This window comes from Cydia fagiglandana, chromosome 2 (genome assembly GCF_963556715.1).
Source record: "Cydia fagiglandana chromosome 2, ilCydFagi1.1, whole genome shotgun sequence".
Lineage (NCBI taxonomy): Eukaryota > Metazoa > Arthropoda > Insecta > Lepidoptera > Tortricidae > Cydia > Cydia fagiglandana.
Window position 1 is genome coordinate 17,006,274 of NC_085933.1, and position 20,837 is coordinate 17,027,110.

General features: G+C 35.9%; 1 protein-coding gene and 1 pseudogene across 1 annotated transcript; one reads left to right on the forward strand and one right to left on the reverse strand.

Moving 5' to 3' along the window:
- The first annotated feature begins 205 nt into the window (after positions 1-205).
- On the forward strand, positions 206-1,738 carry LOC134671998 (cytochrome P450 6B5-like; annotated as a pseudogene).
- Positions 1,739-9,390: 7,652 nt separating this feature from the next.
- On the reverse strand, positions 9,391-10,118 carry LOC134679656 (uncharacterized). The gene has a single exon (XM_063538608.1). It carries the CDS (start codon positions 10,044-10,046, stop codon positions 9,447-9,449), a length of 600 nt encoding a protein of 199 aa, XP_063394678.1. The 5' UTR covers positions 10,047-10,118; the 3' UTR covers positions 9,391-9,446.
- Positions 10,119-20,837: the final 10,719 nt, after the last annotated feature.

Here is a 20,837-nt window from a genome sequence, read left to right on the forward strand (position 1 = left end):
TCATAAATTATGGGTTTATTTGAGTACCTACGGAACACTAATTGCTCATTCGCTACTTTTGACTTAACATTATTTTTAATCGTTTTTAAGTTGCGTAAGATGTGTTTTTAAGAATAAGTACCTATATCATGTAATAAAGTAGGTACACTATATTAGTATGTTCATTTTCATTGTCACACCCGAGGACAGTGGTCAACAATCAACAATGAATACATATCTTTTGGTAGGCCTGGCCACTGTGGCCTACTGTTTTTATCTTTATTTTACAAGAACTTTTAACTATTGGCGCAGCCGAAATGTCCCCGGTCCCTCGCCTGTTCCAATATTTGGGAATTTGATGGAGTCTACATTGCGTCGTGAAAATATCGCGATTGTTTTTAAAAAGATTTACGAAGCCTATCCTAATGAAAAAGTGGTCGGAGTGTATAGAATGACAACGCCCGATTTACTGATTAGAGACCCGGATATTGTGAAACAAGTGATGATCAAGGATTTTGATATTTTTCCTGATCGTGGAATAGAATATGACCCAGATGGTGCTAGTGCTAGATAGTGCTAGGGTGCTAATCTATTTCATGCCAACGAGAAAACCTGGAGGATTTTAAGGAATAAATTGACACCAATTTTTACTTCAGGAAAATTAAAGAATATGCTTCATTTGATTATCGATAGAAGTGAAATTTTTATGAAGTACATTGAAAATGTAACACAAACACAAACTGAACATGAAATTTTCCAACTTGTGCAAAAGTTTACGATTACAGCCATATCGGCTTGCGCCTTCGGCCTGGATATAGACATAATGAAACAAGACAATGTGATGGAAATGTTGATGAAACTCGATAAGAGTATATTTACTCTTAATTACGCAACAGAATTAGATATGATGTATCCTGGAATAGTGAGCAAACTAGGAAGTTCTTTGTTCCCTGCCGATGTAAAAGATTTTTTCCATGGTCTAGTCAAACAAGTAGTTTCTGTAAGAAACGGAAAACCAACGAATAGACAGGATTTTATGGATTTAATTCTGGAATTAAAACAAGCAAAGCGAGTTGCAGAGGCCCAGAGTCCGGAGAAAGAAGAAAATATATCTATTGAAATAACAGAAGGAATGCTTGCTGCTCAGGCTTTTGTATTCTATGCGGCAGGCTACGAAACTAGTGCAACTACTTTGGGTTTTATGTTTATGCATCTTGCATTAAATCCAGCGGTGCAGGAAAAAGTAGCTGTTGAAATTAAAGAAGTGCTGAAGCGGCATAATGATAAAATAACTTATGAGGCGCTGCAAGAAATGACTTGCTTAGATAGCGTTTTAAATGAGACTCTTCGTATGTTCCCTGTAGTGGATCCATTTTTCAGAAAAGTGGGTGCGGATTACAAGATTCCTGGTACCGACGTGGAATTGAAGAAGGGTCAAACTGTTCTTGTTTCTGCCAGTGGAATACATCATGATGAAAAATATTGGCCCGATCCATCAAAATTTGATCCAGATAGGTTCACTCCCGAAAAGTCAGCTAGTAGACATCCGGCCGTGTATTTGCCTTTCGGGATCGGCCGCAGACAATGCATAGGAATGCGATTTGCGAAGGTGCAGAGCCGCGTGTGCGCGGTGCGGCTGCTGCAGCGCTACCGGCTGGAGCACACGAAGCACACTCCCAGGGAACTTCGGTATAACCCTAGCCGCATAGTGCTGACCATAATCGGAGGGTGCAAATTGAATATATTGCCTAGTGAGTAGAGCTACGAATTTCATTACAAATACTTACGTAAAACTGTTTTAAATATAAATATTTGTAATTATGTATTCAATGTTGGTTGGGTTGGGAATAAAATGTCGTGCCACGCGTTAATTTTTAATGTTTTTTTTTTCGTTTTTTTTTATATACATATATGAATTGCCCTACATCCCCTTCCCTTAAGTTCTTAGCTACGAGTAATAGAGGTTAATAAAACGCGCCTACTCTATATACAAATTTTATCGAAATATACCAACTTCATTGTTTCCGAGTATAATAACTCAAACATGCGGACATACAGCCGCGGACACACGTATATGACGAAACTATCAGGGTTCTGTTTTTGCCACTTTGGCTACGGAACCCTAAAAACAGGCCAAATTAGTTAGCTTCCGCTAGCCGGTAAAATATATTTGACGCGTCGCCACTGCAAATTATCTAAAGCCATTAGGTATTTAATATTTATAATATACAAGTATTATCGATGCACAGTAACGCTGCATGGGCTATCAGTTTAGTTCGTTCGCAGTCTTGCCAAATTACCCAACCTCACGACGGATAATGAATATTTGATACAACCGCTGTGTCGGGGGCTTGTCGCTGTCTACTATCCAGGTTTTGGATGAGGCATTAAACTATTTTGTAAACTCAAAATAATGTGTTGGCTAGATTTATGTTACAAAATAATGGTCTGTACTCAATAATTGCATAATGGAATTGAAAATGTAACAGTAAGTTATTGGGACTAATACAAGTACCTACTGGTATAATGTGAACCTTATTTCTATGCTGCATGGCTATAGCAAAATGGAGTTACGCCTGTTGTTGTGACTGCCTTTAGCTCCTCGGATTGCTAGAACAGGCAGCGATTGGTATCACAGCATGAGCCAAGCAGGTAACGTAGTTTAGCAGTAGTTTCATTGACCTACTTAAATGCGTGAATGTTAGGTGCTGCAACCGGTAGAGTGCATCATTAGCCTAATGACGCCTCTCGGAGTGACACACATCATTAATCTGGCCCAGTGCGTAGCGTGACGGCAGCTCCCGGTTGGTTTACCTCAGTCGGAACCACATAATATCTACAATTGGCAGCAAAAATGCCTACGCGGATTATAAGGCTACCAACCTCAAAGACTCTTGCCGCACAAATTTTTGTAATTAATTCCGAGCTACTTTAGGATGATATTAGAAAATGCTAAGATGAGGATGTATACATTACCACGTGTATATTTCTATGGCTAGCAGCGTAGTACCTAGTAGTTAACTATGAACTTTTCAGTAAAAATCTCATAACACTAAGGTGTATGAGAGTCAAGCAAACAAAAAGCTATTTAAAATATTGCTAGAATAGTTATTTGCCAGTTTAATACGCTTTGCTTAACTACTTTATTTAAAATTGTTGAATTAGGACGACTGTACTAAGTGTAGGTAAGCACTAAAAATAAAAAAAATAACAAACGTTGAAAAGTCTATTAAAGTTAATGATTGTATTCATGGTCATAATGATTACGAGCATTTCCCGATGTTTTATTGCCACATCCTTCACCCTGTACATACATGGCTTAAAAATGAATGTTTGCTTTACGTAAGTAATTATTTTGGACATGTGCCAAATAATATCGCAATCCGCGGCCCGGTATTTGGCAGTGCTACATTATTACGATCTTCGGGTGAAATGGAAAACGATTCGCCCTAATTGGTTTCAACTCGGGGTTAACTTCGAATACCTACGAAGTTATAATCCTTTAGGCCCACTTGCACCATCCCACTAACCCGGGATTAAGCGGTTAAACCGTTGACCTAGTGTCACATTGTACTGGTAACTATGGTAACTCTAGGTTTAACCTGTTAACCCCGGGTTAGTGGAATGGTGCAAGTGGGCCAGAAAATGAAACAATGTTTTAGATTGAGCTTGAGTAAATATAATTTATTTTTTATTTAAATACCATTTTGGGTACTTTGGAAGTTAATTTATTTGTTTTCTAGGTTTTATTTCTCTGAGCGTTTGTTTTTATTTTGTAGATTTAAAAATGCGTTTTAAAATTTTAAATAGGTACTGAGTTTGATTATTCTTTTTCCAGATTCGTAAGCGTTACCGATATACATATAGGTACAAAACAAATGTCCGTTCCGAATAATCAATCGAGTTTTTGTCTGGAACGAGTTATTTTATTTGCATGATATTTATTATATGTAAGTAAGATAAAAATTGCCAAAGGTGCAAACCGACATAAGGAAAACGACAAAAAGAAAAAACAAATATAGCATGTTATGTTCTACGAAGTTATATTAAAAACATACTTATATAAATACTACTACTACTTAATAGATACCTAGTTACAAAAGTATTAAGGTCTTTGCCATAGTCATGACCCGTACTTGTTGCAAAATTACCCTCGTTAGCTGAAATACGTCAGCGACCCTCTGAGCCTAAGCCAGCTGACTCGGCCGTCAGACCCTCCGTAACTCTCCGAGTCTCCCTATCACAATATTGTCTTCTATGTATACCTTTACCGGAAGCAAAAGCAGCGTGAGCATGAAGGGCTTTGCGGGTCATTCTAGTTGTAACTGAGTAACGGATTTTTATTCCAGCATCGTTCGGCGTTAGTGAAATAAAATAGGTAAGCACATTTCTTAATATTGTATGTTTGTATTCATTAAAAAAAACACCTTAAAAGTTTATGAATTCATTCATTATGATTGAATGTGAGTGATTATCCCACTGATACTTCGCCACCGTGCATTCCCTAATTCAGTATGGTGCGGAGCTCTGGGGCCGCTGCGCCCAATGGGAACGAGTATTCCGACTCCAGAAACGAGCAGTCAGGTGTATCGCACGGGTACCTCCAGACACGCCAGCAAGAGAACTCTTTAAGGAATTAGGCATACTCACACTGCCTTCAATTATGGTTATGCAAGTAGCTATGTACGTAAGGGTTAACATATCCAACTACAAAACTAATGGAATGATACATAACTTCAACACTAGGAATGCCGAGAAACTAGTTAGTGTAGGCCGCAAACTTAAAAAATCAAATAAGCTCACCCATGTAATGGGGCCCACTGTTTATAATAAACTGCCCAGAAGTATTGTCGAAGCTCCCAATTTAATTAGCTTTAAGCGCCGATTAAAAAACTGGCTTGTCGAGCGCCCATTCTACACCTACCAAGAGTTCTGTGCTTACAGATAATAATAATTAAAACATTGTAAAAATAATATTCTTACGTAAAATGAATAATGTATGCAAAAAATTGTAAATAATTATAAATAGAATATTGACATGTAAACTGGTTTTATGAATAAATTGATTATGATTATGATTATGATTACTGCCATCGACAGCGACTGAAAGCGACTGCCATCTGACCTTCCAACCCAGAGGGTAAACTAGGCCTTATTGGGATTAGTCCGGTTTCCTCACGATGTTTTCCTTCATCGAAAAGCGACTGGTAAATATCAAATGATATTTCGTACATAAGTTCCGAAAACTCATTGGTACGAGCTGGGGTTTGAACCCGCGACCTCCAGATTGCAAGTCGCATGCTCTCACCGCTAGGCCACCAGCGCTTCTCTGAGTCGTGAGTGATTATCCCTATGGATTGTATTTTAACTATAATGTTCATATTTTGTTACTAAATGTTTTAGGGTGCTATGAAAGCCCGAATCGAACTCATCAGTAAACAAAACATACATTTTATTTATTCGCAGCACAAACGGATGTGTGCCGTACGAGATTTACTACTACTAAGCTGTCATACGAAGAAGTTAATGGGTCATATAGTGATTTAGGAGCTATTTGTCTTTCCTGTATCTTCCTAATAGTGAGTGAGAAGTGAACATTAAGCATCATCTATTTTTACAGGTCAAAGCTCTTCGGTATTGTAATATTTTGCCAGCATATTTATAGATAAATTATTTTCTAAAACACAGCCCACACAGTCTTTATGGCCTTAATAAACATGTTTGTATCCCAAACATTTTATAGGGATAATATAGCATGAGCATTTCTCATGAGGGTAGATAAGGATTCTCTGCCGTATGTAAGTATATACGGCAGAAAATCCTTACACGAATAATTAGACAATTTTAGAGATGTTATTTTAAAGCTCAGTGTAGTACGTGAATTTACTTAGGTCTCTATTAAATTCTCTAACAATCAGCGACGATTACACAACACCAACAATCCATGCTAATATTATAAAGGCGAAAGTGTGTCTGTTTGTCTGTCTGTCTGTTACCTCTTCACGATTAAGCGTCTGAACCGATTTGGTTGAAATTTGGTATAGAGATACTTTGAATCCCGGGGATCCTTCCTATATGATAGTTTTGTCGGAAATCATCCCTGAAGAGAGTGCGAAGGGGATGGAATTGAAAGGGTTAACGCATTGCCTAATAATTGAAGTAAGCAATGCGCGAATTGAATGATTGCTATTAGCTAATGCTAAAAATAATGCTAATGCTAAAGTAGTTATAGCGCCTGGATAATTCCAGGCGCTATAACTACTTTAGCTGCTGTCACTATTTACACGCAAACTAAGTCGCGGGCAAAAGCTAGTTATATATATATGTATTGACGGCTCTAATGTAGTGTGTAGGTATTTAATGAGTTTAATACACCACGGTATATTGTAAAACAGAAAATTGCATTATTATTATGTAAATTTCCGGCCAAAACAACCTAAACTTTCTGAATTTTGGAAAGGGGCATAAAATTATATTTCGCTATTGTCTTAACGAGAATAGCCCTTTCAATTGAGGGTCACGAGTGGCAATAACCGCGCTAACTTTACTAGAGGAACCAACAATAAGTAAGGCTATATTCCCCGGGGAATGATGTCACAAATCCGGTGGGACAGGCATAATCGTAAAGCTTGAGCTCGCCTACAAATTCCTTTCTTAGTTTTGTGAGCCTTATATTAGAGTGGATTATGCTGGCTGAATAATTATATTCTTGATCTTTGTAAAAAAGGACAAATATTATTTAATGCACCATTCACTTAAAATAAAGTTTGTCGGTAACACATCACTTTGTTATGCCGACAATTTTTTCGTCGACAACGATTCATCGAATACTATTTAATTGTAGTTTTGTTGCTTATTCTCGTTTTGCGTTATTTTGTTTCATCAACCATCAATTTAAATTTGTCTCACTTTTAAGAAAAATTAAAAAATCACAATATATCGCCGTTTATTTGTTCGGCGGATAGTTAAAATGATAGGTAAGTACGCGTATTAGGTAATTTGTAACTAAAAATAAATGTACCTGAAATCGAAATACTAAATGATTACACATACTGTTTTTGTTTTTAAATTAAATAGGTAATTGTAATTGTAATTTATTGTGTAATAGATTAAAGCTAAGTATGTACAGCACATTAAGTTCATTAATAACTTATATAAGGTAACTTGGTCGAGTAAAAACATTTCTATATCAGCCATTCTTTAATTTTTCTCTTAAATGTTATCAAATTATCATCCTTAAATACGTCAGGTAACTTATTATAAATTTCGATGCACATAATATAGGAATTATTGGAATTTATAGCTAGCTTAACGGCAGGCCTATAAAGTCTATGCTTGTATTGGTTACAAATCTCGTGATTGCACATATCTTGTTATTGTTGTTCTTGTTGTTGTTGTTTGTTGTGGTATGTTTGCAATAAGAAATCCGCAACGCAGGCTTCGTCCGGTGGCTACAAATGCATATCAGCAACATGCCTCGTCCCAAACACATCCCTAAACACATCTCCTCGACACATACTATTGATATATTATGTCAGAAACGAACTGCTACTAGAAAAGTAGGATAACCGACTAGAAATGCAGGTTAGGTTTGGTTGAAACTTCGACCATACACAAATGAGCACAGAAATGTAAGTTAGTTTAGAATTACATCTCACTTTGAAAACCTTACTGATTTATGCAAAGTATGTGTAAGTATGAAATAATAAATTATGAAACATATTTCCGAGAAATAACTCATTTACCAACTAAAAACACTTGATTTGAAATTACTTGTACTTATGGAATGTTTCACGAAATTAATTGTCGGTGTTATGGAACAGTTTGAAACGTTGTCTATGAAATGTATTCGAGTAAATATTTGTCGGTGATTCAAGAGTAGGTAAACTAACTCAAAGTTATGATCGTACTAATGACTAATCTGTTTATGTACATAAGTCCCCTTTTAACTTATTAATGGTAAATTGCCAATAGAGATTACAAATACAGGATGTAATCTCTTTGGTCGGCAAACAAGGTCTTTATGTGGAGACAATCGGGCAAGTCAATTTCACGCCGTACCGGCCATAAAGAGCCGGATACACCTGCCCGGATCAAACGACGAACCTTGAACAACCTCAACCTCGATCGCCACAAATTGACTGCCACAAAATATTGTATTGAAATTGCAAATACGGCTAAGATAAAGGTAAAGGTTTACCTACTTTACGCTGTTTGGATAGGACGAATTTTTCTATAATACGATTTTGATGTTCTACTGATTGGGGGTAGGTAATTAAAAAACCTTTTTCTGAGACGGAAATGTAATTAGGTATTATAATTAAATTTCCTTGTAATTGGAAAAACATTTTTTAGAGAAAAAATAATAATCCTTTCCGGAAAATGTTTCAAAACAAAGGAAAATTTACAAATCAATATTTAACTTTAGGTAGATATACCTAAACACCACCGTTTGGCAGTGGTACATTTAAAAAGAGTCACAGGAAAGTCTTATTTTTAACTCATGTGTATAGTCTAGTGATCGGTAAACCCACAAGTAAATAGCCTCACCAGAATTCGATCCTGGGACTTCCTGATAATGTAGGCAGATTTAAAGACATTTTTATTTAATTTTCCTTTCAAGTGAAACTCATACCAAATACTAGAAAGTCCATTTGTCATCCATTGTGGGCCACACCGTCGAAGTAATAACAAATTGCAGTTCACTGTGTCGGGGCAATAAGGCAAGAACTGGGGTTAAAGTTTTAATGAGCCACGAGTCCTGAGAGGAGGGTTGACGCGTTGAACTTTAAACTTCTTTCCTTCGACAAAGTCATGTGCGGCTCGCAATCTAGGCTAATTTAAGGAGGTATATTTCAAACATTTTTGGTTGTTCAAAAGTTATTGTGGAAAAGCTAAAGGAATCTTAGTAAGCCCTTTAATAGTTTGACATTTCTGTAACAACATTTAATTCTCATATCTCTATTCGTTCGTTTGCTTTTTTGTTTATCATGAGTTCATCTACTATCCAGCTGTGTTGGACAGTGTATCGTTAGCCTGCTTTTTTTGTCATGAGTCCATCTACTATCCGGTTGTGTTGCTGCAGTACAGTGTACACTGTATACTAGGATTAATGATACGAAACGCTTTGAGAAAAGGTAGGTTTCGGCGTAGTAACAGATTACTGTAACTACGGCGAATTAGTTTATTTTTATAAAATATAGAGCCTGCGCCTAGAAGCAAAGTAACTAATTAAATTTTAATTAATGAAGTAACTCACTATAGGTTCTTATTTTTTATTTAAAAATAACTATTTCTTATATTAAATGACATACAATCATTATGAAAAGATTTAATGTACCTACATCAAACATAGCGTCTTTTCACTTTACATCTCCGAGCCAGCCTCTCTATAGGTTCTGAGCAATACTTTCTCGTAACTTTAGCATGCTTTATATTCTTTTATGCATACTATTTTTTACCTTTCTTCAAAATATTGCTCTGCAGTAGCCTAGCCTGTCCCTCCTATATCCGATCGGACATTGGTACGGTATAGCCATAATAAACCTAGAATTTGCGGAATCAATGCAGTTTCCTTTTCCATCACTCACCGAGTGTTCGGGACACACGGACCTCTTATCGATATCAAGGTTTTCCGTCACATTTTCTAAACGTCCATGATATTTCGGTTCGACTTCTTCTACTTCTTTCTTTGGGTCAACTATTTCATCAACCTTAATTTCTTCTTCATTTTTCCCAATTGCACTGTTATGTGTTATGTCGTTAACTTTGTAAAACAACTTGCCATACAATGATATAATCTGGCTCACAAACTTCGTGACGACATCTGGATTGTCTTCGAGTCCGGATTCAGGTTGTTTGTTGAACAGTATTTTTATCTTGTTCACCAACACATTTGCGAAAATTTCGTTCCACATCAAGGCTTTTTCCGTCGAATTGTTTTGTTGTAAACTCAGCAATTTTCTTAAAAGTAACTTTTGTTCGCCATTATGTTGTTCCCTCTTCTCGATTGCGAAGTTTTCTGTTACTTTCAGAGTTATTATTAGGATTAAAATAGCAACGCGCATTTTTTTGTTATATTATTACAATGGCTGTATCTACACAACTGCTGCAAACTATAGATTCCATGTGCTAGATAATTCTGATAAAGTAACAGGTACAGTCAGGAAAAATATACATTGAAAATTTTTTGGTACTTACCTAACCAAATTGCAACTTTTAGCATGTGTATTGTTTAGCTGACTGGTTATTGGCTAGAATTCAATAACTTGGCATTTATATTAATTACGCCAAAACGTAGTGATTGTGATTACCTATTGAATACCTCCTTAATCTCTAGCGGATACCAATCTAATTTTTTTCCGGAGCAATTATTGCATTATGGATGCAATATAAGTTAATACCTACTTACAGCAATCGTATACGTGTTGTGTAGCATACTTATTCCTGCTAGGATTTCCTTATATTATAATGTTGTAGGCACATCGAATATTTATTATAGCATTGAAAACTTTAAAAGTAAACAACTGCAGTAACTGTTAAGCATTAAATTGTTAATATCACCGATGACTACATTAAGCAGTGTTAAAAATTCGGACACTATCGTAGTAATTTATAAATAAGGTTTACCAATGGTCATTTAACTATGCCGACGATGATAGTCCCTTCAACAAATTAAAAATCATTTACTTTTTACAGTAAGAATATATAAAATAATAAAAAATGTGCTTGCGATAGTATTTTTCACCATCACTGTACTTATGTGTTGACACCACAGACTGATAACGATAAGGTAAGTAAACATTAAATGACGTAGCCTATGTTAACAGAGATTCTGGTGCTGCTCAAAACAGTTAGTGTATCGAATCACAAAACAGGTAAAATAGAATCAAGGTTAGTCGATAAAATAGATAAGATATTTTTGCGCGGTCGAACGGTGCAACGGTATTCCGATAGATGGATACAATATGGTTATCAGTTGACCCATAATTCAGATAAACCAATGACAGAAATAACAAATGTGATCTACAATTTACGAAAACCCATTATGCAGATCCGATTCCAAACTATGTTTTTCCTTTTGAAAACCAAAAGCATATGTGTGCTTATATTGCAGAAATCCTTACTAAAATACTGGGGACTTAAAATGTACGTTCGTGCATAATTTAATTTATAGCCTGTATTGTGTCCACTGTTGGGCAAAGGCCTCCCCCCTCGATCTCCATCAGTGTTGATCTCGAGCAATCTCCGGCCAGCCGTTGAGATATGTGTCTAGGTCATCCCGCCATCTCCGCCTGGGCCTACCAGATCCTCACCCATCTTGTCGTACCCACACCGTGGCTATTTTTGCCCACCTCTGTGTCAGTCATGACCGGCCCAGTCCCATTTCGGCTTGGCGGTCTTATATGTAGTTTTTTTAAGCGTACTTACAAAAATAAATCAAGAAGCCGAAACAAGTTATAAATGCGTTTCCGAAAAGAGAGGAAAATTAAATAGTTTAGCTTAGGTACATCTTTGCAAGTTCAGTAAATCGTAATATACCGCAGCAGCCCCTGAAGAAACGCAACAGCACGGAAGTATGTCTTAACAAAACTATTTACCTTCAATAATAATCCTATTCACAATTTCGTATAAACATTCAGTTGTGATTCCTATTTATACCCTCAGTATCAATATCAGTTCATCAATTACTGTAGGCATTGAAAATGTACGCGAATCCAATTTCACGGGCCGGCCCTTCGTATTCCTTTGATTCGAGCAAATATCTCTCTGAATCACTGTGGTCCCTGCTATAAAAACGATAGAGGGATTTTCGGCAACTGGTTTGGTTACCTGTTATATTTTACCACAACATTTGTTGAACAATAAACGAAAAGGTTTGTAGAAAATCTCTCTAGAATTACTTGAGCTTGGCAATGAATTGGATAGATAATTAGCTGCATTCAACTTGTATAATAACATGTTTTTCTCACACATGTAATGAAATATTGGTACTAAACTTATTATGTTATTCATATTAGCAAATATTAGGCCGGGACGTAGCACATCACGTATCGTCAGTAAAAATATTTTTTTTAGTCAAGGGAAGTCAGTACTAAGTATAAATCAGCATTTAGTGATCTTTGTAGTCATAGCCCGTCCGTAGTTAGTCTCTTGACATATAAAGCCTTTCTTGCTAAGTTTATGTTACTTAGGTTGCCCATGCTGTATGATGTATTTATGACAGAAAAAAATATCTCGTTAAAATGTTGCAACTCACATAGTATGGAAATTATAATTTCTAGCAACATTAAGTGTCAGATAATTGAATGAACAATTTATGTAGGTATTGTTTTGTGGCAGATTTGTTGTTACTTCAATTATTTTTCTAATTAGAATGAAAACGGCCAAAATGTTTTTTCTCTTACTTACACAAGGTAAATGCATGACTAATTGTATGCTTTCTTCCAGTTGGGACTCTACTTCGAGATTACGATTCGGAATATTACATAAAATATGATAAAAACAAACCATCACCGTCTTTTGTTGAGCCGAATAATTGGGTACCTGTTTCCTTTTCTTTGTGAGGATTTAATATTTAAAATACGTTCTCTCCTTAAATATACTTGATTTTGATAAAAAATTACACTAATGAGCACCCGACTAACGAGTGCTCAGGTCGAAAGTCGTAATTAATACCGGCCAAATAATTTAGGAAGGCAATAATTAAGAAACTTAGAGCTCGTTTAGCTGGCTTGTTCGGAGATTAAATTTACGGAGGTATAAATTTTCACTGTAAAAAACGACTGGTAAAATGTGCTGGTTAATTTGCGTGACTGCACGGGTAAAAAAAGTATTTTGAACAAACAAATATTTCTATGGCTTGAAGGAATATTTCATATAGGATACCTTCTCGATATATTTTTTTTACATTTACATAGTAATTTTAAAGACCATTTCTCTACGATAACTATTAAAAATGGTATTCTCCTGCCAATGGCTGCTTTACACTTAGCCTAAACAGACACTGTTTTATTTAAAATAAATTAAATTTTCTCTTTAATAGAAAATCATTCCTTAATTTAAATCCATTTCTCAACTGGCATATTTTATGCATATTATCTATGATATGATAAATTAGCTTTGTTAGCCTAGTAGCAATATAGTGCCATGCCTTATGGGAAACGGTCGCAGAGATAGTTCAGAGCCGGAAACCGCTACCAACTTTTAGTATGTTGTTGGGCATGGCATTGGGTCTCCAAAACTGCCGGGAGACGGCGGCGCCGGCCATCTACTTCAGCGGAATGACGTCATCAAAATGACTCCCACTTCGTTGCGAATATTGCATACTGCACCCAAATTATGCATAGCACATACACGTGTGGGGTATTAAATGAAAGCCAATTAAATAAACTATATTTTATTCATACAAAGTGTATCAAAATATGCAATAGTTTAAGAAAAATTTACAAAATAATAAAAATTACGTAAAAAAATATTCGATTATTTGGGTTTTACAACCAAACCAAAAGTCGGACGATAAAGCAATGTACTACAACATTAAAGATGACGTCTCAAGCCATACACTGATATCAATAAAATCAAAATTGAACCAAATATGTGGAAATTATGCATCAAAATGTAGATATTTACCCATACAAATGCATAAATGTTAAAAAAATCAAAATTGGTCATTTTCAGGATAATTCGCATAAGCTTCTAGTATGTTATTAGCAATATGACCTGGATTCTAAAACTGCCGGGAGACCATCTCTGTTGTTCCTCAGTTACAAATAATGACGTCATATAAATAATCACTGCCGAATTTCGTAAAATGTAAATTATAGCTATACCACGAGTCTCACATACACGTGAGTTACATGTAATGAAAGGTTATTAAATGTATTATTATTCACTTAAACATTGTTTGTAAAAAAAATGTACGGTTTCAGAGCTAGAAACAACGAAATACCACTTTTTATGGAAAAAGTAGATATGTATCAATTTTATAGCTAAACTAAAACCGTCAAAAATTTTTTGCGTATAATATTTGAAAAACTAGTTATTCAACTATATATCACAATTTAAATTTTACATTTCCGACAAAAACTGTGGTAGGTGTGGAAAAAAAACTAAAGCGCCCCAACAATTCTACCTTAATGCGCTCATATTATGCAAGGAATAGTTCTATTTATCGAGTATTAAATGAATGAACATTACATAAAATACATGAAAATGACATTTTCGAATGGAACCATAATTAAAAAAATAATAATTTACTTGATAAGTAAGCAATATACTGTTTCTTTAAGTACCTAATCTCCTCCTTTCAAAGTCGGTAAAAAAGTAGCTTTTGTGACCTGGGCTACAAAAACAAATAAATTGACACCTCATTTATCAAAATCAGTTCAGTCGTTTCATGTAAAAAATACATAGTTACATACGCAGATAGCAGCTCCTGCTGTAGTCGCGGTAAATATTAATATGAAATAGACTCCTATTGTCATGGCCTAACGCTACATTATTAGAGAAATGTAAAGTTACATGTCAGTAAGTAGGTACATGCCTAATACAAAATGCCTTATCGAGGTAAATGCCATATCAGTTCACTTAATGCGATACATAATTATATATTTAAGCCTCGATTAGCCTCGTACATACATACATCACTGGCTCAGTAACCCAAAGCAAAGAGGATCTTGGCCTCTGGCACAAAAGAGCGTCACTCTGCCCTATTCTGGGTAAGTTGGGTATTCTTATAAAAGTGGAATCTTGATTGGTGCAAGGGTTTCAAGGCTGAGCTGAGAAGGCTGGCAGAATTTTCCCTCTGATCCTCCGAAATACAGGTCACCCCTCTGATCATTCGAAGCCTCCATAAGGCATCTTGCTAACTCATCGAGGCGACGCCCGCTAGGCCTGCTAACATCTACGGCCTGAGGGTTTCAACGTTAGATGCCAAGCCACGCCAGGCCATAATAGTAAAGGTCTAATTATTGAATTTTAATTTTTTGTCCGACTACGGCAGAATTTGCTATCTATGCGTGCATGTGTAGGTACTGTTTGAATGAAACTACTGAACTGATTTTGATAAATTAGGTGTCAATTTATTTGTGTTTGTAGCTCAGGTCACAAAAGCTACATTTTAACCGACTTTGAAAGGAGGAGATTAGGTACTTAAAGAAACAGTATATTGCTTACTTATCAAGTATATTATTATTTTTTTAATTATGGTTCCATTCGAAAATGTCGTTTTCATGTATTTTATGTAATGTTCATTCATTTAATACTCGATAAATAGAACTATTCCTTGCATAATATGAGCGCATTAAGGTAGAATTGTTGGGGCGCTTTAGTTTTTTTTCCACACCTTCCACAGTTTTTGTCGGAAATGTAAAATTTAAATTGTGATATATAGTTGAATAACTAGTTTTTCAAATATTATACGCAAAAATTTTTTGACGGTTTTAGTTTAGCTATAAAATTGATACATATCTACTTTTTCCATAAAAAGTGGTATTTCGTTGTTTCTAGCTCTGAAACCGTACATTTTTTTTACAAACAATGTTTAAGTGAATCATAATACATTTAATAACCTTTCATTACATGTAACTCACGTGTATGTGAGACTCGTGGTATAGCTATAATTTACATTTTACGAAATTCGGCAGTGATTATTTATATGACGTCATTATTTGTAACTGAGGAACAACAGAGATGGTCTCCCGGCAGTTTTAGAATCCAGGTCATATTGCTAATAACATACTAGAAGCTTATGCGGATTATCCTGAAAATGACAAATTTTGATATTTTTAACTTTTATGCATTTGTATGGGCAAATATCTACATTTTGATGCATAATTTCCACATATTTGGTTCAATTTTGATTTTATTGATATCAGTGTATGGCTTGTGACGTCATCTTTAATGTTGTAGTACATTGCTTTATCGTCCGACTTTTGGTTTGGTTGTAAAACCCAAATAATCGAATATTTTTTTACGTAATTTTTATTATTTTGTTAATTTTTCTTAAACTGTTGCATATTTTGATACACTTTGTATGAATAAAATATAGTTTATTTAATTGGCTTTAATTTAATACCCCAAACGTGTATGTGCTATGCATAATTTGGGTGCAGTATGCAATATTCGCAACGAAGCGGAAGTCATTTTGATGACGTCATTCCGCTGAAGTAGATGGCCGGCGCCGCCGTCTCCCGGCAGTTTTGGAGACCCAATGCTATGCCCAACAACATACTAAAAGTTGGTAGCGGTTTCCGGCTCTGAACTATATTCCCATAAGGCATATGACTAATAAAATAACTGCCACTTTTCGCAAAAGTTAAAAGAGCTGTCATTAAAACAAAAATATGGTTGTCTGTAAAGTCGGTTTACGGATGATAATTTTGCGTGATAACGTCTCTAAATTATAATCTCTCTAAAATATAAATTGCATAATCTTTGGCCGTAACGTTACCATGGAGATTTATCTACGACGTTACCATGAAGATCTGTCGACAACGTGATACTTTTTCGTGCATGCTACCGGTGTTCATCGATTTATAAGACGTTATCACGTCAAAACACACCACGGCACTTTGTCTAAATATAAACAAAATATTTCAGGAGAACCGGCGCCGCCCATCGAACGGCTTGTTTGTCGAGTGATAACATTGAAAATGCAACATCCGATTGAATCTTCTTTTTCACTCCACTGAAGCGGCAGGGTTGCCAATGATTTCCTTTACATTGATATATTCAAAATATAATATTGTCTTTTTAGGGTTCCGTACCTCAAAAGGAAAAAACGGAACCCTTATAGGATCCCTCGTGCGTCTGTCTGTCCGTCCGTCTGTCACAGCCAATTTGCTCCGAAACTACTGGACCAATTAAGTTGAAATTTGGTACACATATGTAAGTCTGTGACCCAAAGACGAATATGTAACGTCAACAAATGAATTTTAAACACAAGGGCTACTTTTGGGGGTAAAAGTTAAAATTTAAAAACAAAGTTTTGCACACTATATCGTGTTACATATCAAACGAAAGAGCTCATTATGAGAATCTCAAATATATTTTTTTATAAATTTACGATAAAAATTTTAGAAGTTATTCAAGAAAATAGACAAAAAAATACCATTCCCCCCCCTCTATCTCCGAAACTACAGGGTCTAAAAGTCTGAAAAAAATACACAAAATAATCCGTTACCTAAAGATGACAGGAAAACCTATTAGAAATCTACAGTCAAGCGTGAGTCGGATTTAAGAACAAAAATGTGGTTTAGGTTTTTTAGGGACACAGCCGCAATGGTTTAAGTGAAACGTGATGTAGACAGCTATTGCGAAGGCCCTAGGCCGATATCCGCATAAGGCCGAAGGCCCGAAGCGTCCCGAAGAGGCGTGCCATTCCGATTCACGCTTGAAGCTAACTTCAAGCGTGAGTCGGAATGACGACAAAAAATGCGACTATAGTTAGACCGTAAAAAGTCTGCAGCGATTTTGATAGCCCACGCAGTGCAAGTGTCATATTAGACGTATTAATAACACTTACACTGCGTGGGCTATCAAATCCGCTGCAGACTTTTATTGGTGTGACTATAGGCTGTATCTGGCACACAGCCGCATTGGTACAAGTGTAGTATAGTAGTACTGATTGATTAGGTTACTATTGTTACGTGTTTTAAAAAGCACTATACAGTCAGGGTGGCCAAAAAATTTACTAAGTATATTCCCGTTGCCAACGTGCAACCCCGAAATTGCGAGGAAAAATTTGGCTGGTCCATTTTCTATGGGAGGATACATTTTTTTTCGCGATTTCGGGGTTGGTCCCATACTAAAAGTTGTAAACTCAGTATAATCCGAAAACCTCCCGGCTACGGTAATGCACTTATTTTTTGGCCACCCTGTAGGTATTATCTCTCTTCGGCCTTCGCTTTTAAAACCCTTGCTCAAGTTGTAGGAAGCGCGACCCGTTGGACGCTCCGAGTTATCAGCCCTAAGCGGAGCTCGGTCTTCAGTCTTCGCATTTGGACACTTGTACTACTGTTCAGCATTTAATCTTCCTATCTAAGCTACTTTGCATAGTTGCAGAGATATAAGCCACCACGCTAGAAAACTTCATGTTACATCTGGTTTTTGACTGACCCATTCGGGTTTTTCAAGACGTTTCACTCATGTCACGTTTCATGTACAAAAAAAAATTGTTGAAAATTGTGTGATGTACGGAACCCTTGAAACGCGAGTCCGAACTCGCACTTGACCAGTTTTTTTTTAAATTTATTTATCATAAAGTTTACAACAATTTTGTAACAAATTATATTACTCGTCTAACTTCGATTGCAGTTTGTTTAGTTGTCTTTGGTTACCGCGTAATTCATGAAATAAATATATGGAAACTATTGAAATGGAACATTGCCTTACTTCTGGCTACTTTCTATGGAACAATGAAATACCTTCAAGTTGATGTCATGGAAATGAGGTCACCAGTGTCTCCTGTAGTCGCTGACATCTTTATGGAGCACTCTCTCCTGTGCAGCCGATGATATTTAAAACATACGTAGAAGACACTTAAAAAAAAAGTCATTTATTGTCGCAAACAAAACTTACAGCAACAAATCGAACAAAGAGGAAAAAAAAGGTTACAGGTTACACAATAAGGTAAGGTAACAGGTAGGGTAAGGTTTTGTTATACTTCCTAAAAGCAGTGTCTTAACTTTCTTAGATCACTTAAATAGTTAGAAAAAGACACTTGTTCTCTACCCTGATAACACCTTAGGGTGCAACAGTGCGCTGTGTATAGTAAACCTACTCATACTTATAGTTACCTGAATGGCAAATCATACCACCAGCCCAGTCAACTAGCTACTGTAGGTAAATCTTTATTTCATGGGGCCCAGAAAATATGTGATGAGCTGCATATAGCCGCGGAACTCCAGCTTGCCAGGCGAGCAAGCTCAAGATACCGTGAGTCAAGCCCATATGAAGATCCTTACAGTTGAGCGTAGGCCCGCCATTCAGCCTTTTGTCAGAGGAGTCACTGACAGGATCAGCCACATCTTTAAACGTGCTTCTATTAAAACCAATTCCAACCGATGAAGAAGAAGTTCTGAGCCTGTAAAATGTAATACCCCTCTTTAGGAAAACGTCACTGAAAGTAGCGCTAAACTCTAGTACGATGTTTCCAAAGCCAGATAAGACGGCTCTCTTCTTTGACATTAAAAGCCTTTTCAGTACTTGTTTTTTTGTGCGTATATAATGTTATTTCAGTAGACGCACTTACTCCATGATACTTACTAAGATTTTCTGAGTGATAAAATTTGACGAATATATACACTTACCAAAAAATGCACGAGTTACTATAAAAATATAAATCCATAGTGTTCGAAATTCTTGCTATAATGTGTAGCAAATTGACAACCCTGTTACCGGGAGAACGCTAACAGTTTTACATTATGCACTAACTTGTTTTCTGATTTGATTGGATTTACAAACTCGTTGCAGATAACAGGCAATACAAAAGTGAGAGTAAAAATTATCACACCCAGAGATGTTGGTATCTCTATAGTTAACGCGTCAGGTACTTATGTATATACAACTCTAGAGAGTCCAAAGGCTCATTCCAGATCAACCTCGCCACAGACGGAGCGATAATAAATTACGACGGAGCCTTGGTTAAAATCCTAGTGGGCAAGGATGTTTATTTCCATGAGGAGCACAAAAATATTTCTGAGTAAGTACTTTCTATTTATAAACGATATTTATTTTATTGTGGAAGTATACAATATACATACTCGTACATACGTATTAAGCACTTGTGAAACCGTGCAAATTCGGTATGTCTCTATCTATCTTCTTAAGTATAATTTTAATTAGATTATATCTAGCAAGAACCAAATGAAACTTACCTAACATTTAGTAAATGAATTCTAATATACAGTAATCAAATCGCAAATATAATATAGATTTTATGAATTACATAATGTGCAAACACTGCAAATTACTTAAAAATAGAAAGTGGTGAATCATTGATGATTTGGCAAATGTTGGTATTGTAATGTACATTACTATAGAGGCCGGGAAACGAAGGATTGCATGCCAAGTAGATATAGACGGCCGAGCGTAGCGAGCCCGTCTAGGGATACGCGGTCGGCAACCCCGTGCTCGCTGAGATCAGTATGGTGCTTTTCTCAAACTTGCAATGCGAATATAAAAATATGATGATGATGACTACTACGCACGGTTTAAGTGATACAGCCCTATATAGATTATTTTTCTTTTTTCTCATTTGTGTTTTTTAAATATTACTTAGGGATTTCTTAGGGAGGAACGAAAATTTTATTATTTTTGCGCTACGACGCACGGTTTGGTTTGCTCTAAAAACCTGAAAAAATAATTTGGCCAAGTCCGAGATAGCTCGAGGCATTTAGTGTTCCGTACGGCTACCATCACTTTGGCATTGACATAAACGATATCGTGAACGTAATTTACTTCCTATAGGTATATCTCTTTCGCACTAATATGTCAGTAAGTACGATTAGAGTGACAGAGAAAAATGCTCGCAATTTGCGAACTTCTATTTTCGCGGTTATAGCCCTGAATCTTGTTGCTCACCGATCCGTTCAAAAATATACATAAGTACTGAATATAATTACTAGATATTATAATTATACAATTAATACAGAAATGTAATGGTACTTGGGCATTTCCATTTAAAGTTGTACCATGACTGACTTGACGAGTTGAAAATATAATTTGGATTATTTGGTACTTTTTTTATGTAATTCTAAGAGTAAATATATTTTAGTTTATGAAACACAAAAGAGAATCGTCATATTTTTAGGATAAACCAGTTAAAATAAATATTTAATAGGATGAGGTAGGTT

What these genes read in the sequence shown, in the direction of transcription:
- LOC134679656 (XM_063538608.1), bottom strand. Translation starts at nt 10,046, where the DNA reads ATGCGCGTTGCTATTTTAATCCTAATAATAACTCTGAAAGTAACAGAA.